This window comes from Biomphalaria glabrata, chromosome 18, assembly GCF_947242115.1.
Source record: "Biomphalaria glabrata chromosome 18, xgBioGlab47.1, whole genome shotgun sequence".
Lineage (NCBI taxonomy): Eukaryota > Metazoa > Mollusca > Gastropoda > Planorbidae > Biomphalaria > Biomphalaria glabrata.
In genome coordinates, this window is record NC_074728.1 from 4,042,040 (window position 1) to 4,063,955 (window position 21,916).

The 21,916-nt window shown below is 37.3% G+C and overlaps 1 protein-coding gene across 1 annotated transcript in view; it reads left to right on the forward strand.

Moving 5' to 3' along the window:
- LOC106068259 (uncharacterized) overlaps positions 1-21,032 on the forward strand; it is a 55,798-nt gene extending 34,766 nt beyond the window's left edge. The window contains exons 14-23 of the mRNA XM_056017853.1: positions 2,491-2,611; positions 4,445-4,498; positions 4,724-4,858; positions 7,048-7,203; positions 7,566-7,772; positions 11,200-11,412; positions 15,308-15,500; positions 17,013-17,381; positions 19,552-19,590; positions 20,854-21,032. Coding sequence (XP_055873828.1) covers positions 2,491-2,611; positions 4,445-4,498; positions 4,724-4,858; positions 7,048-7,203; positions 7,566-7,772; positions 11,200-11,412; positions 15,308-15,500; positions 17,013-17,040 — 1,107 coding nt within the window. The 3' untranslated portion in view covers positions 17,041-17,381; positions 19,552-19,590; positions 20,854-21,032. The remainder of the gene's footprint in view (positions 1-2,490; positions 2,612-4,444; positions 4,499-4,723; positions 4,859-7,047; positions 7,204-7,565; positions 7,773-11,199; positions 11,413-15,307; positions 15,501-17,012; positions 17,382-19,551; positions 19,591-20,853) is intronic.
- Positions 21,033-21,916: the final 884 nt, after the last annotated feature.

Consider the following 21,916-nt stretch of genomic DNA (forward strand, 5'->3'; position numbering starts at 1 on the left):
GGGTGAAAGTACAACGTCGCTTGGTGATTACAGGTGTCCAAACTTTTGACTGCAGCTGTATATCAAGGATTGCGCCTATTTAATAAGTCGCAAATGGTAGGCAAGTCATACTCCTGTCGTAAAATGCCACAGAAAGTGCGCTCTACTTTGCACAGCTTGTGTCACAGCAAATAATCCACATTTCTATCTCTACACATTCTTGTGACGTTTTGTTCATAAAAGTTCATTTATGTTGAACAAGCAAAATATATAAATTTAAAAAAAAAAGGGAAAGAACCGTAAAATCACGACCATATAACTCAATACTGCAACAATAAGATATCTTTTTTTAAAAAAAAAGAGACAAAAATGTATTAATAACCACTAATCGATTAACTACTTTGATACTTTTTTTTATCGATTCATGTATTTTTATCGTTCACCAAATAACTTTATGCGAATGTTCAACTTTGACCTGAGAATGGGGAGTGTGAGAGAAAACGTAATAAGTAAAATAACTCTCAATAAGTAGCATTTATTTCCCTTTTTCGATATTACACAACATAATTAATAACCGAGAATAAATCGATACATTTTTAGCATTGATTTATGTGTGGTTAGGTATAATAAAATAATTATCACTTGATAAAGAGCTTTGTTAATTAACAGAATGTTGTTTAGGACTTAGCCTATCCAAGTTCCGTATCAAGAAAATAATATTTCAGCACAGGTTAGCTGGACTAGCTGTCTGAAGCTACAACTTACCAACGACCAGTAGCCACACAGTACATATAAATACGGTATCACACCTAAGTAAAACTTTTCATCTTATGGAGTCAGGAGGTGGGGAATAATTCTCCCATAATGCTCTGACAGGAATGAGTGTAGTTTTTCACTTGACTACGCAAACCCAGTTGCGACCTGCATATTTTTCTGTATTTAAAGCAGACAAAGTCGTTGCCCGCCGGCGGTCTATTCAAGTTTTCTTTCCGTCTTCTGCGCCTGTCTTCAATAATGGCTTTTCTTTGAGTCTCAAATGTGTGCCCCACAGCCTTTGTGAGAGCTCTCTATCAGAAGCCATCTGCTGCCTGTGAGGGCGAAACTGTTTGGACAAAACATTGTGGCTACCGTACATCTCTAGTAACCTTCCAGAAACATTCTTAAATATGTCATTGGAGCTGCGATCACTGGAGCGTAGTCTTTGTGGAAAGCGGGAAACAGTATAACTGAAGCAGAGACCCATCGTATACTGCCGAACTTAGGATTCTTCTCATCTGTTTGGTTAAAACGTGATGTCATATCCTTATGGGGATTATCTAATTTTGAGTAAAATAGTGCAAGACAAATAAGATAAGCTATGACGGACTCCTTCCATAATTGATAGTATTTTATACCATGGCCGGTCTTTCATAATGCGGAGGGGCCCAATTTAATTGACGCTTTCGGCGCCCCTCTTCTACACGTTTACAATAAAACTAAATGTCGCGCTGTAAGTTTTCAACTTCATGTATTTGTGACCGAGCGTCGGCTGCGGTGTGCGGCAAAATGAATTACGCAAACCAAGAGTTGGAATGACATGGAAGCCAATAGTTGGAAACAGCAAACAGGGATGCCCTCGTATAACTTGGGGCCACACTTTCATGGAGGGCCTCAGAGCAGCGGACACCAGGTTGGAAGAGGCTCCGGACACTGCCAGTGACAGATCTTTGTTGAGGCAGCTTGAGTAGCTGTCTTAAGTACGTTAACATTTATTATACAGCAAGCAAATGAAGCAACTCTAAAGCAATAGGGTTAATTATATTTACTTCAACTTACGATACAGTAGATATGTTAACCTTTTAAGTCCTACATCTTTAAAAGTCTTTGACAAGAGCCATCACTGATATTGATATGCTAAATGTAAATTGGAGCAATTGGGTCAAATCGGCCTAAGGTCTCACCTGATTTACACCATTAACTCGTTTATCTTAAATCGGAAGAGAGAAAAAAAAAATGTCGTGGCAACATAATATGTCTCTCATCATAATGAGATGATCGCCTGCTAAGCTCATAATGAGATGATCATCTTTTAAGCTCTTTTAAGCTCATGATGAAATGATCGTCTGCTAAGTTCAAAGTGAGATGAGTGTCTGCTAAGCTCATAATGAGATGATCGTCTTCTAAGTTCATAGTGTATAATGATATGATCTTCTTCTAACCTCATAATGAGATGATTCTCTGCTAAGCTCAAAATGAGATGAACGTCTGCCAAGTCCGCTTTGTTAATATCACTTTGTAAATAAGAAAAAAAACTTAAAAACAAACAAACATAATTACAAAGAGAGTTTGTGTTATCACATAAACTCAGAGGCGGCACCCGTCGGATCCAAAAAATCACTAAGTATTACACATAACGTTGGGTTGGACCATTTTGTGTACATCAAGAAGGATAACAGTTAAAATTTTGGTGCTTAGTTTCTAGCTTGGGTTGTCCCCCTACGAACTAAAATGTGTATTATATTTGATGAGCAGACCACAACCACTACGACTCCGACCAATACTCCCTGGTGTATTCCTAGTTTAAAGTTACCAGGAGATAACAAGGACAACGACTGTGATGGATATGTTGATGAGGAGATAGATAACAGCAAGGGTGAGTATGGCGTTAAATTTACCTAAAGTAGTTGCAACATTTAGGGGAAGCGGTGGCTTAGTGTTTAAGCACTTGGCTTCCAAACCTGGGGTCCTGGTTTCAAATCTCGGTGAAGACTAGGATTTTGAATTTTTTCATTTTTAAGGCACTCCTGAGTCCACCCAACTCTAATGGGTACCTGACTTACGTTGGGGAAAGTAATAGTGGTTGGTCGTTGTACTTGCGACATGACACCCTGCTGTACTTGTTAACTGTTAGCCAAAGAAACAGATGACCCTAGCATCATATGCTCCATAGATTGCATGTTCTGAAAGGTGAAGACTGTTATTTTTTTATTTTTAGGGCGCCCCCGAGTCCACCGAACTCTAATGGGTACCTGACTCAAGTTGGGGAAAGTAAAGGTGGTTTGTCGTTGTGCTTGCGAGATGACACCCTGCTTGTTAACCGTTGGCCAAAGAAACAGATGACCTTAGCATCATCTGCTCCATAGAACGCTAGTTCTGAAAGGAAAATTTTACTTTACTTTAGTTACATTTAAACTGTGCTGAGGTAGACAATTGTGGTCAAACTGAATTTCCATATGTTTGGGCCAATCCATTTATCTTATCTTATCACCTTATGTACTGACGAGACTAAAAGATAATGAGTTAAGTGATAAAGTGAGATGGGTACCGGTGTTAACAGAGCTAAAAAAAAGAGAATGTATTGGCCTGCGTCAGTCGTAAAACGACTATGGCTCATCTCGTAAAACGACTATGGCTCATCTCGTAAAACGACTATGGCTCATCTCGTAAAACGACTATGGCTCATCACGTAAAACGACTATGGCTCATCTCGTAAAACGACTATGGCTCATCTCGTATAACGACTATGGCTCATCTCGTATAACGACTATGGTTCATCTCGTATAACGACTATGGTTCATCTCTTATAATGACTATGGTTCACCTCTTATAATGACTATGGTTCATCTCGTATAACGACTATGTTTCATCTCGTATAACGACTATGTTTCATCTCGTATAACGACTATGGTTCATCTCGTTTAACGACTATGGTTCATCTCTTATAATGACTATGGTTCATCTCGTACAACGACTTTGGTTCATCTCAAAGGAAGCTTTTTCATGTGACAGTGGAACCCTATTCTTAAAGGCAATCCCATCAACATATAACGAAGTTTAAAGCGATATTCACTTTGGTGGTAGAAGTGCCGGTCATTAATCCATTGGCACGTTTTCTTCCAGAGCTGAGGCCAATGCCTTTTCGCTGCCCATATATTGCGGTCAACAGCTTTCAATAGACGACATCAATTTCCACTGCTCTTAGGTCCCTTTCAGACAGACAGACAGACAGACAGACAGACAAAAGGAAAAGACAAAGCAAGATGTCAACGAGATTGAAACATCATTTAAAACTCTAGATAAGAATGTAGAGAAAGAAGTTCATAAACCAAAGAGTCACTTAGACGAAAATATATAATTAGCTTATGCCACATCATAAAGGCCTTAGGGGCCCCGCAACGGCCTTCCTTCGCGGAAAAGTACCAGGAAGAAGAAGAAGAGGAAGACAGAGGAAGAGATGGGAAGACAAAATCAAAGAATAGTCAGGCCTGTCATTAAATCAAACTCTATCCAAGACAAAATGAACAGAGAGGATTGGAGAAGACGGTTGACAGATCGTGTGTGGTGCCCCAAGGGTTGAACAGACTAAGGGATTTGTGGGAAGGAGAAGGTGGCGAAGAAAAAGAAAGAAAAAGAAAAGTGTAAGACGTACACTATTATTTAAATTTCATACACAAAATCCATTTTGAATTCTATATCTCTCTCCTAGATGATGACAACGATAATAAAATTGACGAAGACACAGCCGCTTACACAGAAACTGGTAAATATGCATAAATAAATTAATAATACAACTTTAATGGCAAGACAAAAGTCTGAATTAGAATTGATGCACAATGAGTCTAAGTAAATGCGGAAAAGACATTTAGACTGAGTGAAACACAAGGAACAGAGAGAGAGAGAGAGAGAGAGAGAGCAAGAATAAAATGTTTTTATATATTTAAAAAGAAGAAATTTAACCATTTCTGTATGTATTATGTGTTGCCAGGTTGTCTGCCTGGTTGGTTTGGGACTAAATGTGACAAGTTGTGCCACTGCAACAACTCTCAGTGTCTGAAGAACGGGGATTGTCAGGAGAATGTCGCATGTCTTCCGGGATTCTTTGGCTTACAGTGTCAATACAGTAAGTTTGTTCTTTGTCTTACAGTATCAGCACAATTAGTTCTTTGGCTTACATGGTCAATAAAGTAAATTAGTTCTTTGGCTTACATGGTCAATAAAGTAAATTAGTTCTTTGGCTTATATGGTCAATAAAGTAAATAAGTTCTTTGGCTTACATGGTCAATAAAGTAAATTAGTTCTTTGGCTTATATGGTCAAAAAAATAAATTAGTTCTTTGGCTTACATGGTCAATAAAGTAAATTCGTTCTTTGGCTTACATGGTCAATAAAGTAAATTTGTTCTTTGGCTTATATGGTCAATAAAGTAAATTAGTTCGTTGGCTTACATGGTCAATAAAGTAAATTAGTTCTTTGGCATGCATGGTCAATAAAGTAAATTAGTTCGTTGGCTTACATGGTCAATAAAGTAAATTAGTTCTTTGGCATGCATGGTCAATAAAGTAAATTAGTTCTTTGGCTTACATGGTCAATAAAGTAAATTAGTTCTTTGGCTTATATGGTCAATAAAGTAAATTAGTTCTTTGGCTTATATGGTCAATAAAGTAAACTAGTTCTTCGGCTTACATGGTCAATAAAGTAAATTAGTTCTTCGGCTTACATGGTCAATAAAGTAAATTAGTTCTTCGGCTTACATGGTCAATAAAGTAAATTAGTTCTTTGGCTTACATGGTCAATAAAGTAAATTAGTTCTTTGGCATACATGGTCAATAAAGTAAATTAGTTCTTTGGCTTACATGGTCAATAAAAGTAAATTAGTTCTTTGGTTTCGTGTCAATCAGAGGCTAGGCTAGGGTGGGGGAGAATGTGAAAATAGTGCACACAGGGGGCGATACAAAACTACTGGTTAAACTATGAACTCACACACACATAACGAAAGTAGTTTTGTGCTAATATAGAATAGAAATCTAGTATAATATATATTTTGTCTATCTTCTTCTCCGTTATTGTCCTAAACGTTGAGTCTAAGACCCTTGGAACTCTAGGCCTATGGCAGTTTGCCTCCATCTGCTTGTCTGAACAAGTTTCTATGTGGTAAAGATCCAAGCAGATATAAATTACTACATACCATTAATGATGGCTCGTACCCCCTGGACACTCGGATTAGAAGGGAAACTCTCCCTTGTTCTCTGAACCACATCAGCCGTGCTGGTGTCCGCCACAAATCGGCCTCTTCAAGAACAGTGTGTGGATAGTGACATATTTGTTGGGGCTTTCTACCATTGTCACCAGTGCGGTGGACTGTGTTCTAAGGCACCCCAAACTGGGGTTCTCTTTTTGCTTCCCTATTGGCCTAATCATCTCTTCTAACCACCATTTCCACCCTAGCGCTAATAGGCGTTGCCTGGGATAGATTTTGGTTATAAAAAATGAAATTTGCTTTAAATATATCTTTAAAAAAAGTTTACAAAGACAGTTTGTGTTGAAACACAAACTCAACATCGGACCCCGAAGTGGTTCACACGTGAGTCTTGACCAGGATTTGAACACGGGACTTCCGGTTCTAAGTGCTTTACCCCTCAGTCACAGCATCTCCATATATTCATTTAGTGTACACTTATATTTTTTAAAAATAATAATTATTAACCTTATCCATACATTCAAAATTAATAACATGTCACATGATAAAGAAAAACTAAAAAAGATTTATTCTTCTTGCAAAATTAGATAAATTGGCAACAATATTCTATTCAATGATTTAATTAATGAATGGTAAATATATTTTATCTATTGACACTTTTACCATTGTGACCTTAGATGCAGATTGTTTTGTACCAATGCGCGAATCTATGAATGAATCTTAAATTATCAATGAAGAAGTCCATGACTTTTAAAATAACTTACCTTCCCTGAAGTTTTTCATTTAAAAGTGGTGTAGTTTTTTTTTAATTCTGCTTGCATATATAATTTTAAAAATTTAATGATTTACTTTCAGAAAAGAAAAAAAAATAAACGTTTCATCAGTACTAAATTATCATGATGTCCAATTTTCATTTTCTCTTCTAGTTTCTCAGATCTAAACGGGACGGATGGACGTCGGACGGACAGACAAACCACACAAAACTAATAGTGTCTTTTCCCCTTTCGGGGGCCGCTAAAAACAAAAAACAATCAATGGCTAAATTTATATTAAAGTTTTTTTTGTTGTTTTTTTTGTGTGTGCATGTTTTATAAAGCTATTCTCTCTGAACAGAAGACATTATCATTGCTGCTAATGTCAGCCAAGAGGAAATGAAGTTTCGCCATTCTTTTAAGTGCTGGAACAATTTCACTGTCATGAGTCCTCTGAAAATCACATTTTCAAGCGCCACTCGAATTACTTGGATACAAATAGAAGCCGCATCCAAAGGTATCTTTGCTTTCGTTTCACTATTTAAAGTGTACAGCAAAAAAAAAATAAGATAAGATAAGATTTTTATTGGTTCAATCAAACTGAAATTCAGTTCGGCTACAATTGACCGCTTAGCGTAACGACTGTGACAATAGCCATAAAGATACAAATACGAGCAACATTTCCACACTAAACGCATACACACAACCAGCGCGTGACGAATACAAGCTCAATGACAAATTCTTTCACAAAAGTCGGAACTTGACATAAAGCGTAGAATAGCAATCCATCTCAGAAAATGTCCTCATGCCAACACTTTACCCACTACTTTATCTGTTTCATTGTATTATTCTCCCGAGCTCTATAACTTGTGTCTACAGAAGACCTGATGGGACTTCAACTCACATTTGAAAAGATACCCAACATTCGGTGCTTCACTGGACCATGCCAGGATCGAAGGGACATCTACGAAGATGAAAGCACTTTGATAATCATGTGTAGAATAACTAGGAACATTTGTCAGGTGTCTATAACATTTGATGAACCGACAAAGCCAAGGCAATTCTGTGCTGTCTATGTTAACGCGGGTAAGTGTAACAATCTATATCGTTGCAATTGAAAACTATTGACCATTGTGGTGTTTTGAAAATATTATTAAATAATAATAATAATAATAATAATTTTATTTATAAAGCGCTGTTAACAAACAAAATGTAGGCTCAAGGCGCTGTAACAATATTACAAACACAAACACGACAGCTAAATTGACAGTTAATCTAAAAAAAAGGTTTAAACAGATAGGTCTTAATGTTCTTCTTAAAAGTGGTGTAGCATGTTGTCTGTCTGAGAAATAGAAACAGTCACGTAACGAGAGAACTAGGTGTCAAGGTGGGTTTCTAAGGATTGATCTCGAGGATGATATAATTAACCGGATTCAACACCTCCAAAGGTTAATGCAGTAATTAAAGAGCAACAGCAAACCAAGTTGCATAATAACCGAACTGTAAATAAGTGATCAGCGATCATTGAACAATAACAATATTTACAACTAAATAATTTTTTAAAAAATTCCTCTTTCAGACCATGTGGTCTATAGGACAGATGATGTAAAGGACATCTGTTTCTGTAGCTTACTGTTAACGAGAGTGTCATGTGGCCAGCACAGCGATCAACCGCCTTTACTTTCCCCGACCAATGTCAGGTACCCATTCACTAGCGGATCCAGAACATTGGAGGGGGGAGGGCGATTTCTTTCCAAAGCCTAGCCCTAACGCCCAGTAAACCCTAACCCTATGCATAAGCCTTCGTACAGCATATATATATATATATATATATATATATATATATATATATATATATATATATATATATATATATATATATATATATATATGCACTATCCAGGCTCTCTGCAAACTGCACCACACCAACTTAAAGAACTTGACAACTCAGGGCTCCAAAATAACGTAACAGTTTAATGGAGAAATCATAATTTGTGAACAAAAATTAGTTGAATATCTATATAAGCTACGTATAGATGTGTGAACCCATTTGTATATTATGTTGCACACACACTCTAATCTCAATTTTATCATTAGTAAATATAAAATGAAAAAGGGTTGTACCAGGTGGGAGGGGCGATACATACAATCGCCTTCCGCCCATCGGACAAACCAATAATTAACCGAATGTAAATAAGTGGTCAACATACTGGGGGAGTGGCGAAATAATCTACAAATGGGTTGAAATATAAATAATTAATATATGTTATTAATATAAGTAATAAATTCGTATACAAATTGTGTGAATTCTATACTAAAAGTCGTCCGGGGGGTGGGGTCGGCCAAGTGGTGGGGGGCAATCGCCCCTACCGCCCCCCCCCCCTGGATCTGACATTGCACCCATTAGAGCTGGGTGGACTCAGAGGCGCCCGAAGATCCTGAAATTAAAATCCCAGTCTTTACCATGATTCGAACCCCAGACCACGGATCGGAAGCAAAGCCCTTTACCGCTCAACCACCGCGCCTCCAAATACTAAATACAATTACTTTATATTCTGAATATGTACAAATCATGGGATAATAAGATAATGCGATATCAATTGGACAAAGGAACACACCTCACGCACGCAGACTCAGTTTCGCCCATACGGCCTGGTGGCTCCAAACACAACAACACGGATGATGCAAGACTCAAACTCATCAAAGGATCAGTCACGGCTCCAAGGGCGAGTTCCAAACGCTCCATCGTAGCCTTAGACCCTGAAACTCAACATGACTTAGATCTAGCGATGCCGCTAAATCATGGAACTTTTATTAACGACACCTTTGCTGAAATATCAATACATACATTGATGTACCGTACATTATTATTATAGCTTTTTATATAGCGCTACTTTCATGCTTATAGCATGCTCAGAGCGCTTTGGTCCAATATCATGTGTGGACTAGTTGGGAGGAAGGGGTATCTGGGAGAAGGTTTTCCGTGCTACCTTTAGGCGCTCAGTAAACACAACTCTGCCCGAGTCGGGTGTCGAACCTCGAGCCCCCTTCTAGGTAGCCAAGACAAGCCAAGTTCAAGCGCACTTGGCCTCTCGACCACGCTTCCCACATTGATGTAATTAGGTACCGTTGAAACGGTAAAACAGTGAAAACTGTAGCGCAGAAGGAAGTTTCAGCCAGAACGCACTCTCCGCTAAAAGTACATTAAAGGGAACTAAGCGTGACCTTAAACACTCAGAGGCAAATCACGCCCAATGCAAATTATTTCTATTATTTAAAAAAAAAAAACAAAAAAAAAAAAAAAATGCCTGCTGTCCCACCTGCAGTCCTATCGGTCTGCCAATGAGTAGTTAAAGCATGTCATGAAACAATCGAGGCCTGTTTTAATATAATTGAGGCTTATGTGTGAGATATTTAAGTTTGTCATCAAATATATTTCAAGATAATTTAGGGGAGGTCAATATGGCAGCTCAACCAGTTTCATTCACAACGATTAAGATGTGTAGGGTATTTTGCAAGTAAATAAAAAAAAAATAATTGATGTGTATTACTGCATAAGTATGTTTTTTGTCATTATATCCATGTATCTTTTAAAAACTTTATTATGGTCTGTATAACTTTAGTCTAGTTAACATTTGAATTGGTTGTGTATGACTATCTTTAAATTCCGAGATGGGCATATTTGCCTATAGTGTGCTATGTGGATTATGCATGTCATGAAAATATGTAAGCTTTAATAGGAAGTCATGCTGTTAACTTAAAAATGGTGTACTTTCTTATGCATATTGTTGGCTATTATTTCAAAAGTTTGTCAGTCGACTTGATATGCACTTGACTATCACTACCTGGTGTACCCGACAAGATCACAAGAGTCCTGTGTAAACATGATTTGTTTTTTACCCTATGGTTTCTAGTAGAACTCAAACTCTATTAAAGTCATTGTGTTTCCTGGCTGATTCAGGCAAACCGTTCAATGCTCTTATGATACTTTAATGATACTTGGGAAGATATACTTAACAGTAGTTTGTTTTAGAAATAAAAACAGAAAAGCGCCTTTATCTTTGTGTCAGAGTTTGTTTTTTTTTAAATTTGGTTTATTTATGTATTTGTAAATTAAGTATCAGTGCTTTATACATGATAGCTAACTTACGATTTAATCTTCTGCCTTCTGCCTTAGAATACTTCTAAGTTTAGTAAATTTGTCTGTGTGTTTGTTATCTTGATGTATACCTCAAATCTCCCTTAGGTGTTAGTTGTGATGTCCAGTCATAGTTGTGATGTCCAGTCGTAGTTGTGATGTCCAGTCATAGTTGTGATGTCACAGTCGTAGTTGTGATGTCCAGTCGTAAGTTGTGATGTCCAGTCGTAGTTGTGATGTCCAGTCATAGTTGTGATGTCCAGTCATAGTTGTGATGTCCAGTCGTAGTTGTGATGTCCAGTCATAGTTGTGATGTCCAGTCATAGTTGTGATGTCCAGTGTTAGTTGTGATGTCCACTCATGTTTTTTAAACAGGACGTAATGTAGCACCAGGCAGTGAAGTAAAAATGTCCAGTTATTACAATGACACGTTGGGACGAGTTAGCCGTGGGTCACTGTCAGTTGATGGTCAGACAAAGGACACGCCACTATCCTGTTCCAGTTCAGCTATCAACGATTTAAATCCAGTTTGGAAGCTGTGGTTTTCTAATGTCATGAGAATTGATGAGATTATGCTCAACTTTGGAGGTACGGAGATGCTCATTAGTTTGTTTCTCTATAAACTAGAGGTATCTCTTTGATTCTCTATAAACTAGAGGTATCTCTTTGTTTCCCTATAAACTAGAGGTATCTCTTTGTTTCTCTATAAACTAGAGGTATCTCTTTGTTTCCCTATAAACTAGAGGTATCTCTTTGTTTCTCTTTGAACTAGCGGTATTTCTTTCTCTCTTTCTGAACATTTTATTTCTTTGCTTGTTTGTTTCTCATACAAAAAATAAATTCCCCTTTCAGAGTTTACGATCTACGGGGAACATATCATGGGTTAACGAGAGTGTCTTGTTGCCAGCACAACGACCATTCGCCTTTAGTTTTCCCAAACTAATTTCTGGTATCCAATAGAGGTGGTTGGACTCAGAGGAGCCCTAATGATCCCGAAATAAAAAAAAAATCCCATTTTATAGATATTTGAACCTGGGGTTCTTCGGTTTGGAAGCCAAGCGTTTACCATTCCCTCACAGCGCCTCCAGTATCAATATAATTCTTACTTTCCATGTTGAATGAATAGAAGTTTAGGAGGCAAACTTATAGTTCACCGTATTTTTTTTCTACAATGATTGTTGCCGTAATGCGCTGATATTAACAAACATTACATTAACATCAAAAGAAAATGAATACTTCGTGGAAACTGTACATAGTCCGGATTCTCTTATAGCCTACTATAGAACATCTAAGCTTATTTGTTTTGTTTTGAGAAAGTTATAATTGTGTCATGAAAAAGAGCCGAAACAACGCTTGTTTCAAAACGAAATTAAGAAGTAATGGACAAATTAGTGTTTATGATAACCAATGGACTATTTCGGTAAAAAAAAAGTTAGTTTAGAATATATTTTATTTCAGCGTGTTGGCCGAGTGATAAAGTGCTTGGTTCCGAACCGATGTGTTTCGTGTTCGAATCCCGATATAGGCTGGTATCTTAAATTTTAGGTCTAAGTCATCAAGTAGGTACCTGGCATACGTCAGGGAAGTAAATATGGTTGTTGGTCATGCTGACCACATATTGCGCTCATTAACCATTGTCCATTGAAACAAACGAGCTTTGCATCATCTGAACTTAGAGACCGCGAAGAGGCTGTCACTTGGCCAGTATGATGACCTAAACTAGCTAAAAACCCAAAATAGTGTTGTAACCATTTTTTCCATGTGCAAAGTTGGGTGATTTATGCTTATGCTGTATGGCGTAAATGACCTTAACTAGTGTGCAAGTGTGTTAAGAAACTTGATCTATGATTTTTGGATTTCCTGACTGAGGATTGAGGATTGTTTCCCATTGTGTTAGTGAATTGGAATATGGAAATTTGATTTGGAGATTGTGATATTATTTTTTTTATCGGGGATATTGATTGATCATAGCTGGATTGTGCTTCTGCAATCGGAGAGATACCACCTATCTGAGACTCGGTGAGTTATTTTCTTTAGTTCATTCCCACGTCGTAACAATATCAAATCTTCGTGGCTCAACCAGGCAGGACACCATGATGAAAAAGGTACTCATTAGAGCTGGGTGGATTGATGGGTTTCCTGAAAATCTCTTCGCCGAGATTCAACTTTATTAACACTTGATTCGGAAGCGCGCTACCAATCAGCCCTAAAATATGAAATAAGAAAGATTTGAGTACATCTTAAAGAAAGATTTACATACCTGTTATTGCAATACCACTATTCAAGCTAGATTTTATGGAGGATTCTAGGGGCTGATCTCAAAAAACGGCTCCAAAGATTTTTCGTTGGACACACGGGGAAAACTCTAGTTTGACCGATAGAATTTTTTAAATGTATAAAAAATAAAAATAAAAAAAATGTGTGATAAATTGGAGTAAAAATAAAACATTGGCGTAGTCAGCTTTAGTGTACCGATAACTGAGTTGTTTATTTGTTTATTTGATTTTAAGCTTTTTAAAGGTTATTGATAGATTATGTAAGCTTTAATTATACATTTACGTATTTACGTACGCATTTATCTACTACGTCTAGTTTCTAGATCTAGAAGTAGATCTAGATATAAATCTAGACTAAATCATAAATATGTCATCTAAATCAACATCATCATCATCATCAAACTCCATTTGAGTGAGGGCTTGAGAGGTTTAAATCCTCTCTTGCAAAAGCCCTGGAGAGAAACCCTGCTGTCTTGTGTAGTGCATACATGTCACCATACAGGTCGAGAATGTTTGGTTTCCCAGACCTGTCGAGACGGAGATCAGCAAGTCTGAGGCAGTCAAACAGAATATGAGGCACGGTTTCCTCTTCTTCCCCGCATCGGGGGTACCGTGAATCGAAATTTGGCCATAGCCGTGAGAAATTTGAGACAACAGGACAGTGGCCTGTCCTGCACTGTGCTATAATAGCTTGCTCAGGCCTGGACGGCCTCCACCACGGGAAAGTGCGGTCAGGGCGCCTCATGCGCTCCCGGACTCCACAGGCTTTTTTGGGACTTGTCCCAGCACTCAAACCACTTTTCCATTTCTGTTTTTTTTTTTTTTTTTATTATAGCCAGAGCATGACGAAAACTTACAGCCTGTTCAGTGGAAGGAATATGGCCTCCCTGGTGGGAGTTGAGAGTCAATGACTTTTAAAGTTTCGCAGACTGCCATGGTCTCCGCATCAAAACTGCAAACACTATCGCTAGATCTAGTTCTAGATGGCTATATAATGAACGTACCAATTAAGATTGTCTCAGTTGTACAGTGACCGCTGGACGAACTAGTATCGATCGTTCAAGGAGCTGACCATGTCAACATCAAGAGTTTGACACTCAGAGCTGAATTATTTTTTTAGCTATTTTTAGCGGCCCCCGAAAGGGGAAAAGACGCTATTAGTTTTGTGCGAAATGTCTGTCCGTCTGTCCGTCTGTCCGTCCGTCCCGTTTAGATCTCGTAAACTAGAAGAGATATTGAAAATCCGACTTCACAATATTTTAGACCATTCAAAGTTCTGATGCAACGGCTACTTTTTTTTTTCCTGAAAGCGAAAATTCTAATTTTTAAAATCAATTATGCAAGCAGTTTTTTTATAAGAAAAAGCTAATTAGTATGCATTATATGTTAGACCTAATTTAAGACGAATAGTAATCTTATAAACATCATTTTCGTGAACGTTTTTTTCTAAATAGCGGAATTTTTTTTTATAATTTTTTTTTTGAAGATTCGAAATGAGTTTGAGCCTTTTAAAAACAATTAACTTATTTAGTTCGAACCGAGGGTCCCGGGTTCAAATCCTGGTGAAGACTAGGATTTTCAACTTCTGAGTCTACCCAGCTCTAATTGGTACATGACATTAGTTAGGGAAAAGCAAAGGCGGTTGGTCGTTGTGCTGGCTACATGACACCCTCGTTAACCGTAGGCCACAAAAACAGATAAACTTTACATCATCTGCCCTATAGACCACAAACTAGTTAGGCCAGGTTCACATCTAACTTTACATTCACTTTCACGTATCCTTTGATCTGCGGGACGGTTGGGGCACTACACATGATCTGTTAACCTTCTTTCTCCATTCTTTTCTCTCATTTGTCTTTGATATAATTTCATTCGGATGTTCTTTCTGAAAATATTGAAGCCTACCTGGGTGGACCACTGGTCGTGCGGTTTGCGCGCTGGACTGTCGTTTGGATTTATCGACGATCGAAGGTTCAAACCCTGCCTGCTCCCATCCCCCGTCGTCCTGTGGGAGGTTTGGACTAGGAAGTAAACTATCTTCAACTCTGAAGGATTATCCGAATTATGTAAAACATTTTACTTCGGGGGCCGATTTTGAGTTTGTGTTTCCACACAAACTGTCTTTTGTAACCTTGTTTATTTATATTTTTTGTAAAGTTGTATAATGGATGTTGTCTCTTTACAAAGAAATGTGTTATGTGTTACAGCAATAACCTCGAACAACGATTCTTTTGTTTTAACACTGAAAGACGACAACGGCACCACTCTATACACCTGGACTGGTGGAACAGCGAGAAGAGTCTCCATCATCCCACAGATTCGGGTCTTCGCCCTAAGTATAGAGGCTGTCTACTCGAACAGTGTGGTGGCGATCTGTGAAGTAGAGACCTATGGAGATAAGTTAGCCTACAATTTAGTTCACACCTAAAACTAGTGATACATTTATATCTTGTTCCGCAATACGACTAAAGGTGCTCACTATCACTGTGTTCACTAGTGCACTTATTTTAATCTTGGTTTGAAATGACGTGCTGTCGAAATGACTATTTTTTACCAATGCCTTAGTCTGTTGGATAGTTGCGGCACCATGCAAGACTTGTCGACCGCCTTTCTCCATTCCTCTCGGTCTTTTGCCTTAGAACCTCTTTCGATGTCAGGCCTGTCCTTTCTTTTATGTTGTCCTCCCATCGTTTTCTCTGCCTGCCTCTTCTTCTTTTTTCCTGGTACTGTTCCATGAAGGAAGGTCTTTACGAGCGCAAACAAATCTTAAAATATGGCCAATGATTTTTATCTTGCTTTTTTTTTTTACGATGATCTTTAATGTGGAGGATTCCAGAATGTTTTGAGCTAACTGATGAGTGTGAGTTTTAGTATAGCGTTCTAATAGACATGTCAGCTTTAACAGGAGGCCATGTTGTTGGATTAAGTATTATTCTCGGCCTCTGTTTGCTTCACTACAGATAGACTTTTATCCATTTATCTATGAAACCAAAGAAGACGGGTGTTTTGATGCTTTCTTTAACACTGATACTTCATGGACCATGAGAAGCCCAAGACGTGACCAGCATAACAGTGCCTTTAAATGTATTGTTGTAACCCTGTTCCTCCCTGACTGATAATTTTTTTTTTCCCACGTGCAAAGTAGGGTGATTTTTTTTTGTTGATGCTGTTGGGTGTAAATGACCTGAACTAGTGTGTAAATGTCTTAAGAAACTGGAGTTATGAGTTTGGATTTCTCGATCTTATCTTTTTATCTTATATAATACAGACGTTGCTTCAAAAAAAGAAGATGATTAAGTCCTACGAGTCATGCATTTAGTCATGCATATATACCAATGACTTAAATTCTGCCAAGTCACTGGAGGATTGAGGATTGTTTTCTATTGTGTTAGTGAATCGGGATATTAAAATTTGATTTGGAGATTGTGACATTATTTCTTTTTATCGGGGATATTGATTGATCATAGTTGGATTGTGGTTCTGCAGTCAGAGAGATACCAGCGATCTGAGAATGGGTGAGATATTTTTCTTTAGTTCAATCCCACGTCTTAACAGTATAAATATATATTCATGATATCTTGAATTTCATGACTTTTTATAATATCTGCTTCTGTATGAGATTGCAGTTGTCTGATGTTCTTTTATCAAAGCTTATATCAACTCAATCTGTCTGTTTGTCTTTCTGTCTGTCTCTCTTTGGCAAAGGTTTGTACACGTTATTTCTTCGACACCCAATCCTGGATAAAGTTAAAACTTCGCACAATTATTTATTGACATAGACAAGACAGGAATCAATTTTTTATGCTTGTTGTATTTGTTTTAATGTTATCTTATTATTTTAAAATCCCCTTTACATTCAGAACTTTACCCTGCTCTATTCTGAGATTTAAAACAACGAAATTCTCTCAACAGAGTGTGCCCCTCCAACATACGGCCCTGATTGCTCAGACATCTGCAGCATCTCATGCCCAGACATGATGTGCACCTACGAAGGCTACTGCCGTGTGTGCCCTAACGGCACGGGGGGTCCGTACTGCTTCGAAGGATGTATAGACTGGTGCGGAGACTACCAGGATTTGACCAACACCACCACAACTGCGCTCATTTCAAGAGTGACCAAAAACCCGTACCACACCCATTCAGGCTTTGACTTGGAGAACTTCTGGTACTATTTGATGGTCATCCTCCTTCTAGTAGTTGTCGTTTGCTTGAGCGGTTTAGACATTTCAAAAGGAGAAAAAAAAGATAAAGCCATACAAGAAATCACAGAACAAAGACGAGGTATTTTGCTTTTATATGTAATATGTTACAAAATTCTAAAACAGGATAACTGTAATGGTCCAAACAAGCGGAAAATTTTAAAAAAAGCTAATATAAAGGGGAAGAACTCAGTTTTTAAAACTATATGTACAAATAACAAGGTATTTTCCCTTATTCCATAACAAAAAAAATGAACAATAATAAATTGAACAATGGGGTTTATTTGTTTGTTGATTCACAATAGTTACAATAAATAATTGTTTAATGTATAAACTTGTTCGGTGAAAGCGTGAGAAAGAAATAACGTTAATGATTATTTAGGGGGACTAAACCCAACATATTTAGCCACACATGTGAATAGTTTATTAGTATGCCTGGTCTGTGTCAATGAATAATTGTACGAAGTTTTAACTTAATCTAATTTTAAGTGTAGGAGAAATAACGCGTACTCGCCTTTTACCAGACAGACAGAGTTATTAGATTTGTAACAAATGAAAATTTCCGGGTTCGAATCCTGGTGAAGACTGGAATATCAATATCGGGAGTTCATGGGACCGCTGATTCCAGCCAGCTGTCATAGATACTCGACGTTAGTTGGGAAAAGGTAAAGGCGGTAGGTCGTTGTGCTGGCTACAAAATACCCTCGTTAACCGTGGGCCACAGAAACAGATGACCTTAAAATTACTTGCTATATAGATCGCAATGTCTGTAATCATAATTTTGTTATTTCTATGTACTTCACGCTGACGACAAGTGCTTCTGAAACATCCTGACAGAGACTGGGAACCTGCATTGGCCTAAAACAATTGTAACTATTGAACTACATGGATCTCAAAGTTATACTTAGATTTGAGACCCTATGGTTCAGAGCACATGGTGTAAAATGAAATGTTTCTACCTGCCATATTTAATCACATTTCCTTATTTATGCCAGGATCCACTGATTGATATTTTCCGTTTTATTTCTTCATTCTATCAGTTTTCATCTACATTCTTGTAAACTAGTGATTCCCATGCTACGGCCTGTGGCGTTGAGTTTTCCGGCCTTTCGCAACTTCTATTTCATGTCATAAAACCTTAAAAGCAGATATCCATGCTTTAAGGTACGGAAATGCAACCTGAGTTAAGCGTTTTTAAAAGTGTCCAGGGTACTTCAATATGTTGGTGTCTTTGCATTTGTCTAGACTTATTTCACAAGATTATAGACTTCGAGGACTTGTAAATTATTAATCAATATTAAACAAGATGTCGTCACATTCAAGAGAGATAGCAACAAGAAGAGCTCACAAGCTGACAACAATATGTTGATAAGGCGTTTGAATACTACCAACGTAGTTTGTGTACATAATTGGGATAATCGTCATATCTGTAGATCCGAAGGTTTAAACTAAGAATTCCTTCGACGTGATTCTTGCTTCAAGCCATAGGCGTAGTGAGGGGTTGGGGGCAAGGTGGCCCTATTCCCCAGTGCCAACCATAAAGGGACGCATCACGCAGAGAGGCGCCTAAAAATTATTGTAGATATTTTAGATTGGTCTACATTCTAAGGCTATATATATATATATTATATTATTAAATACTTTTTATTTAAAAGCCTATATTTTTATTTGTTGTTCATAGAAAATGAGGGCGGGGGCGCCAGTAAATTTCCTTGCACCGGGCGCACGTTTTGCTCACAACGTCTTTACGTCAAGGCCAAAACATATTCTCTTTTTGTGTACTCCTGTTCTGCAAAGCCATTAGTCTCTCTGGCCACGCCTGACGTTTTCTGTTACTTGTCACAATGCACAATATTTAATTACAAACTGGCATACTCTCAAAGCTAAAATAATTATAATAAGGCTTGTCTTCGAGTCCGAAGATTAATGAGGAATGCGGTATTTCCCGTGGCTAAGCAGCCCCAGCCGTGACCTGCATATTTTGCCATTTTCCAGAGCAAGCATAACCATTGTCCGCGGGTGGTCGATTAAGATTTTCTTTTCAGCTTTTAAAAAAGAATTTAAATGTCTTTGTTAATACAGATAAAAGACATATGAATGTCTCTTCAAAGTATAATGCACTAATTTATATCTTTGTTTCATGTGACGTGAAAATGTATCTTTGTTCCAAGTAATGAAGTGTATCATTTTTCCCAAATAATGTAGTATTTTTAGTAATGTACAATTTGTATCTTTGTTCCTTGTCCATGTAGAATCTTCTGAAACAGCTGTAGATATTACAGCAAAACCAGGTAGGTTTCATGACTTTTTTAGAAAGATGATATCTACCTAGTTTGTCTGTCTGTATGTCTGTCTGGTACAAAGTTTGTACACATTATTTCTCCGACACCCAATCTCGGATCTAGCTGAAATTTGCAAATTATTTCTTTTACATGAAAACACAAGAATAAAAAAAAATAATTAAAAAAAATTAGTCTAGTAACTATTTGTAATTAAATATTTTGTTTGATATCTGAAACATGAAAAGAAGCTGTACTTGACTGAAGTGGTGGGTAAAAGAGGAGTTATACCCCTTTATATTTCCCCGTTATGAATTGTAAATATATATATATATATATAACTATTATAGGCGTAGCCGGGGTGGGGGTGGGGAAATGAAATCTCCCCCCCCCCCTAGAAAAGGGGGTGTTGGAGTTTAGTGACTGATCTTTTGCTTTAATTTTTGTTTATTTTAGGTGAAATTTTAATACTAAACCATCACTTGCCAAGGGGTTTTTGTGTTTGAAACCCCCTACCAGGGGGTTTTGAGGGGTTTTGAGTTTGAAACCCCAACCAAGGTGTTTTGAGTTTGAAACCCCATACCAGGGGGGTTTGAGTTTAAAACCCCCTTCCAGGGGTTTTGAGTTTAAAACCCCATACCAGGGGCCTTGAGTTTGAAAACCCCTACCAGGGGATTTTAAGTTTAAAAACCTCTTACCAGGGGGGTTTGAGTTTGAAACCCACTACCAAGGGGTTTTGCATTTAAATCCCTCTCTTGTATAAAGAAAAAAAAATGCAAACGACAATCCCAAAATCACATGAGCACACCTAAGGAAGATTTTGATTTTAAACCCCTCTCCAAAATTTGATCTAAGACGTTAAGATGGTTTGATCCTGTTTCTCAGAGGATACCTCTGGCAAGGATGATTTGGAAAAGTCAAACTTTGCCGCCAAGCTTGTAGGAGGATTCATGTTTTAACTGAATGTTTTTGAGCTTAACTCTGGCTTAAACGTGTGAATCATTCCAAGAAAGCTAACACTCTTACTCACACACACACACACTTTCATGTGGGAATTTCACACAACAGAAGATATTAAACTATATGTTGCTCTTATGTAACACAGAGATTTGAACTAAAACATTATACGAAACTTTTGAATGCCCTATATATTTAAGTAGACTTCTTGTTAAAAGAAATAGATTTGATATATTTCTGATTATGACAAACGATGATTTCGAATTATTAGTTTTTACCTAAATAGCTAAATTCCCTTTTTTTTTTTTAAATTTCTAGAACATTTGACAAGATCAAACACCTCAATAGCATCAATGTCAGAAACTCCTATACAATAGTTGACTGGTGCAGTTTCATTGCAATGCAGCTAGAATTGTAAACATTACTTTTATGGTACTATAATAACGATATTAAAGGTTTAACAAAATTATGTATACTAAATTTGTTGTTCATGTAACTTTAGAGGTGTTTTTTTTTTCAACTTTGAAAATTGTAAATAAATAAACTTTAAATATAATAATTTATGTTCAAGGCTTTTTGTTGTTCTACCTCCATCTGTAGTCTCTCTCTCTCTTACTCGCTGTTATTTCCTTTTGTGGTGTGCTTTTTTATATATATACTTTTCCCGTCTTTCTCTCTCTCTTTCTGTCTCTCTCTTACTATCTCTCCATCTCTTTCTTTCTCTCTCTCTTTCTATGTCTCTTTCTCTATTTCTCTTTATTTTTTTTCTCTCTTTCTCTTTATCTCCCCCTCGCTCTCTTTCTCTCTCACCTTTTCTCTCTATCTATCTTCCTTCTCTTACTTTTTCCTCTTTCTCTCTCTCTATTTTTCATTCTTTCTTTCTCTCTCTTTCTCCTCTTCTCTCTCTCTTTCTCTCTCTGTCTTTCTCTCTTTTTTTCTATATCGTTCTTTCTCTCTCTCTCTCTCCTCTTTCTCTCTCTAACGCACTCCTGTTTTCTCTGTCTCTCAATTCGTTTCTTCTTGTCTTCCTTATTTTTTATCTATTCACGTTTTCAGAATATTTCTTTCATTTCTTTTTCCTTTAAATTTTTATATTTTCTTTATCATCTCATTTATCTTCTTATCTTATATAATACAGACGTTACTGCAAAAAATAAGATGATTACGTCCTACACGTCATGCATTTAGTCATGCATATTAACCAATGACTTAAATTCTGCCAAGTCACTGGTTTTCCTGGCTAGCTCAGGCAACCCATTCCATGCTCTAATAGCACTAGGGAAGAAGGAGTATTTGTACAAATTTGTCCTAGCATATGGGATAAGGAATGTGCCTTTATCTTTGTGTCTTTCAGAGTATTTTATTAAATTTTGTTTTTGTA